At 33.9% G+C, this 6,051-nt stretch overlaps 1 protein-coding gene across 1 annotated transcript in view; it reads right to left on the reverse strand.

Moving 5' to 3' along the window:
• LOC110460392 (5'-AMP-activated protein kinase subunit gamma-2-like) overlaps nt 1-4,316 on the reverse strand; it is an 11,256-nt gene extending 6,940 nt beyond the window's left edge. Inside the window, exons 1-3 of the mRNA XM_021513267.1 lie at nt 4,222-4,316; nt 2,933-2,961; nt 1,251-1,309 (exon numbers count right to left, since the gene is read on the reverse strand). Coding sequence (XP_021368942.1) covers nt 1,251-1,309; nt 2,933-2,961; nt 4,222-4,316 — 183 coding nt within the window. The remainder of the gene's footprint in view (nt 1-1,250; nt 1,310-2,932; nt 2,962-4,221) is intronic.
• Between the last annotated feature and the right edge of the window lie 1,735 nt (nt 4,317-6,051).

Raw genomic sequence — 6,051 nt, forward strand, 5'->3', positions numbered from 1 at the left:
CCCCCCCCCCCCCCCCAGTGTTATATACTTCATCAAGTTATGTGTCATTTAAAACCTGATACTTATCACATTACGAGTTCAAAAGTTCAAAATAATTTACAGTGAAAATGAACTACTAAATACATCAGACCACCCATTGTAATGCTTGATTATATAATTACTAGAACACAGATTTCCCCAGGATAGGTCAGTGGTATCTAACGTTACAATCAGGACATTATAATGGTATCTATAAGTGGATTATGGCATTTATAGTTGTTATGAGTGCCATCTGAATAAGGATACATATTATAACAGTGGCAGATCCAGAGACCAATCTGGGGGTGGGTTTCCAAATTTCCAGGGGCAGTTTCCATGTGGGGAAAAATTGAGGAAAATGGTGAAAATACATGATTTTTAAAGTAAATTCTCGGACTGGGGCGGTTTCCTGAAACCCCCCAAAAAACTTTGGATCTGCCATTGTATAATACCATAGACCAGTAAAGATATGATATTGAATTCAGGGTCCTACAATTGCAAACATAGTGCTTTTTGAGACATATATATGGTACGTATCTTACTTCTTCACGGAAACATGAAGATATAGTAACATTTACATGTTTATTTGTTTATTGACATTTAATGATAATGGCATTACATACAGTGACAAGTTTGTTAGATAATGCTTGAGGTGGAAACACGAAGTATTACTTTTACACAGGCAACAGACGCCTTTCAGAATGTATTTCTCACAACACCAAATAAAATTGATTAAAATTTCGTTATTTAGTTTGTGGATATGTAAACATTACAGGTAGATGAATTTTCAATGTTTAACATATTGTGATTTTGTTTGCCTCTATAAGCTAAAAATTGAATTGAATTTGACCCTTTCACCACTGAAGACCATCAAGGACTCAACCAGATCAATGTATGGTAGAGTTTAGTAAAGTTAAAAAGGGGTACGTGAAAGGGTTAAGTTATATCTTACAAAGATGAAGTAGAATAAATGGGATTGTTTCCATTGAAATGAGATGAAACATGGTTTATTTCATGGAACACCATATGGCTGTCCCATGTCATGTAGCGTCCATCGGCTTGAAGGACTTTTTACATACCAGAGTGACATACATTCGAAATGTACTTAGTATTTGTTTGATTCACCAAACAGAATGTAATGAGATACTGAAAAGTAACAAGATACTATACATGTATACTACAAAGAATATTACACAGATGTTTGTTTGAAAATAAACTGATAATATTTTTACCTCTGGAGACTTGTAATATTTATGTAGAATGTTTATGAAGTCTGTTATCGTCAGCATACCTGTAAAAAATAAAAATAATTAGTCAAAATTTCTCAAGAACATAAATCATCTTCTTAAGATGTCAATATATATCTGTGAGTTTAACATGTGTTACAGTCCCTTAAAGATGTGATCAATAATAAATACTCAGAATTACTATTTGTCTTTCTATATACACAAACACTTTTGTGGGGTTTTTCATGTATTTCATTGAATATTGATTCCTTTTATACTTCTGTACGTTTCAAGGTTCAACAAATTAGAAATATTATAAAAATAAACATGAGTCAATATTTGACTTAGTGTAATATTGTTGGCAGTAATACACGACTATTTATTGTACCAGACAACTATATATACATCTAGATGTCTATGTATACAGTCCCCCTCACTTGAACACACAAACTTGAGATGTTCATTACATAATATACAGATGTTTATTGTACCCGTGTTGACCTTCAGACTTAAAAATATAGGGAACCTATGAAGTAAAAATATTTGACAAAGCAACTATTTGGACAGAAACCAGATCTTGACATCAAAGGTAAAAATCTACTTCACATCAAGGTAAACAAACACAGACAAACTGGATAAACAGTTTGTTCAATGATGTACACTGCACGTAAATCTTACAACATTACCTGATATCATTATTGTTACCTGCATGACTGTTAAATCTTAAAATGGTCATGTCTTACCAGTCGCTGTTCTTTTTCTTTACAGAAACACCACTCTAGGTGAGAATTAAATCACAATTATTGATAGTGTAGATAAGAACTTGTATTTAAAATTTATACCAAGAAACATAAAATCACGAACCATTGTTGCAAGAACTTTGATCAAGAATCCAATTTTACAACGATCTTGCCAATTAGAAGGGACAAATTTTATAAAAATAATATATTTTTTTTTATGAAAACTTGAGGTTATACACCAACATTTTGCAGGCTTTGACAAGAAACTGTTCTTACAAAAACATTGAAAGTGCTAGAAGACCATTCTTATAAGAACTCGGAAACACCCAGCTACAACATCAGAAGGACGATTATTTCTCTGATCCAGATACTAGGCAGTTTGATACAGTAAACATGGGTGGGGACAGTGACCTCGGTTAACACTTGATATATACAGACACAGGTATGGTGATTAAACTTGTATATATACTCTGAAACACCTGGTATAAACATCTCCTTAGATAACCCACATCTCCAATAACTGCCCTCAAGATTGTATACATGTAACAGACTCATATACAACAGAGTTACAATTTCAACAGTTCATACAATTTAAGTTTCCGTTTTGAATCCGTCCAAATATTGTGAAATAATGTAAACATTTAAAGTCATATTATAATATAGCAATAAATACACTAATCAAATTTTGACTACAGATCTAGAGCCCTGTCTGTATAAGAGAAATATAAAGGTATCTCATAGACCTGGGGAATCAGACAATAGTTTATTGACCCTAAAAGTACATTAGACCTGCTGTTATAATCAGCATGATCTGATTTTCTTATATTCTTATACTACAAACTGTCTTATTTATTATGTTTTCATTAATATGTTTTGTTAGCGTGATTTACTGATTAAGAAGTATATTGGAATGACCTACCTACTTAAGTGACCTATATTTATACTTACCAACATAATCCTGTCTGTGATATGACTTGCTGACATAAGTGACCTATTTATTTATTTTTACATAAATGACCTGTGTTTAAGTGACGTATCTTTTACCTAAGTGACCTATGCTTAAGTGACCTATATGTATACATATTTACATTTGCATGGCATTGTCACTATAAAGCCTCTTTGCAAGCTGTGTCGTTGATGGGACTTTAATTACCATGTAGCACGAGACACAGTTCTTATCGTATTAATACAACACTGACCGGAACTACAATACCCAATGTAAATAAACATGACGGCTGTTGAAATATCGCTGGACAATGCAATTCAGAAATATTGTCTGTTTGATCAACAGGGGTTCGTTACAAATGTCTGAAATACACATATTCTATAGACCTACTGACACTTACATGTATGTTACAGACCTACTGATATGAGTCACAGCACACATAAACATTTCAGACATTTGTAACGAACCCCTGTGCTCCGTCGCATACTCACTCACTTCAAACGCTATCAGTTTCATGCGCCTCGCAGCCACAATTTCCTCCTGCAATTTCTGACGACATGTCAAATAACGAGTCTGCTATAGAATCTACCGACTGTGGTCAGCTTCCCATACAATCAACAAATAAATTCACGTCTGGATTCTTCACAAAATGAGCAAAGAGAAAAGTTCGAACTGACTTCCAAAAATAACTCCTTCGTGCACGTGGAGGGAGGGCAAGGTCGGATTTGCGGTGTTCACTGTATTTATCCATGCGCGAATTTTGTTCCGGGTAAAAATCGAAACAATTTCAAATTTAACTTTCAGCTCAGAGTTCTATTGATAAACTAAGAATACAATCTGTCTACAAGATACAATTTTAATTATCACACAGAAAGATGAGTTCACGACATTAAATTTACGTGAAATATCAGTAAAATAACGCAGTCAGAAAGTGGCCAGTCTTGAAATTGTCTGAATGCCCACTGTATATTGGAATTTTTTGGTTGCAGTTAACGTTTTGCTTTCTTCACTCGTCAAAATTCCGGGGAATATATCATGACATAAAATAGCAGTGAAAAACACATACTATTCATAGTTATTACACGTGAGGCGTGAAACAAACACTAGGCAAACACAGATTTTAACTGTGAAGGGCGAAAGTTTGACCAGGCAAGATTTTTCCAGTATACTGTATGAATTATATTATTTACAGGAGCAACTTGGAAGTTTTTTTTTTATTAAATAATGTATTTCCTTACACGTACCACAGCTTATAAGCACTGTATATGCGTGGTCGTGTTCTTTTACTTACATAAAAAAAAACCAGAAATCGCAGAATCCGTCTGTGAGTGAGGATGTAGATTGCGTTGCCCGACGGTCTGTCGATGACTGGAAGTCTGTGTACATGTTTGTCAATCAATGTCTTGATAGCGTCAAACAAACTAGCTTCCAGGTCAATGTACACAAACGGTTTCTGTTTGTCCTTCAGCTCCTCTATAGAAAAGAACAGTTATTTGGAAATTATATTTAAAAAACAAACCACTAGAAATTGTTGGCTTACAAATTTGACGGGCTTTTCACTGTGAGGACTGAATTTGCCTTCTAATAGTAACTTGTGCAAGTCTACAGTAGCTGACTGAGTAGTGGGGGATTCCCAGAGTGCGAAATGACGTGAGAGAAAAAAGTGGATAAATATAGGCAGCCAACGGATGGTGTTGTAGACGAAGGTAGTCCGTAGAAGTCATATAGTCCGTCGACTATGTACATGAGGATGATGAATTGAAACTAGCATTTTGTCTATATCGGTTGGGTTTGCCATGCAAAAGAAAGGCTGATGATACCCACCGCAGTAGAGATGTAAACTATCCCTACTTTTAAGATTGAGAGTGCGTAGGAATTGGTGTAGTATTACCAGCGTGTATTAGACGTCTTAATATAAATCAAAGTACTGAGAGTACTGAGAACACTTCAAATCGCACAAAAATGAAAACGGTTTCTGACTTTCACTTTTGAAATTATGTTAAGAGTAGGTCAAGGTCATTCATTTGCACACACTTGAATCTATCGAACAATTTTCGAAATATTATTGATTAGGATAAAAAAAAACACTTGACCTTTGCGACCTTGATAGTTGATCAAGGTCAACCATTAGTTTAAACCTGATACCCAGACATTTCAGCATCTTAAAATTGAAATATACAAGACTCTAGACCTTGTGGAAAGTTAACCTTTGACACAAAAATGATTCCCGAGAAAAGTTTTTTATTTTTTATTCTGCACAACATATCCAAATATGAATTGAATACATGGATCCGTTAATGAGGTGTTGCAATTAGGAGAAAAATTCAGAACAAAATGGCTTACTAGAAGACTACGCTATGGTTTGTTATGGAAAGAATGTAACCAATCTGTGCATTCATATTGATAATAACCGTTTATCAGGATTCAAATATTTGATTTGGGTTGATAATTGCCTACGTCCTACCTAGCAATGAAGGTAAAAATCGAAAATTGTCTATATTATTTAAATAGCAACTTGAAACGCATCAGAGAATTTTGAATCGTTACCACATGTAACTTTATATTTATATATAAAAGAAAAATCATATCTTTCTTAATTCTGCAAAAATGTTTATAGCTAAACGTTAAACAAGAAACACGATTAAATCTTCGAAAGATAAATAAAGTCTCTCAAAATAGACTTAAGCCAAAAAGGTTGGGAACATATACTACACTGCCGTCTCGAAAATCACTCTAATTAAGTGTGATAAATCACGATTTGTAAAAGGCAAATCTATCAAATAATTAGACATAGGTATAGCTACTATAACACTCCTAGATGACCAATAATTGCATCATATTGTGATAAATCACGAGGTCAACTGGTGTCAAAAAGTTTAGCTTTTTGTATAAATGGTTATTTTTTAAATTAAATATCCCTCAGGAAAAATATTTCTCTGTTCCAACACTTTTTCTTGCCTCTGAACCCTTTGAAAATTAATGGAATGATCAGGTCCCTTCTGTAACACCGATCATCATTCTCATACCATAACCAGCAATATTTTCTTTTTATTCGTTGTTTTCTACTCCTGTCCTCAAAACAAAAGTAGCACTTGAAAGAAATGTCTCGAACTTGCATTCT

Source organism: Mizuhopecten yessoensis, unplaced genomic scaffold, assembly GCF_002113885.1.
Source record: "Mizuhopecten yessoensis strain PY_sf001 unplaced genomic scaffold, ASM211388v2 scaffold10381, whole genome shotgun sequence".
Taxonomy (NCBI): Eukaryota; Metazoa; Mollusca; class Bivalvia; order Pectinida; family Pectinidae; genus Mizuhopecten; species Mizuhopecten yessoensis.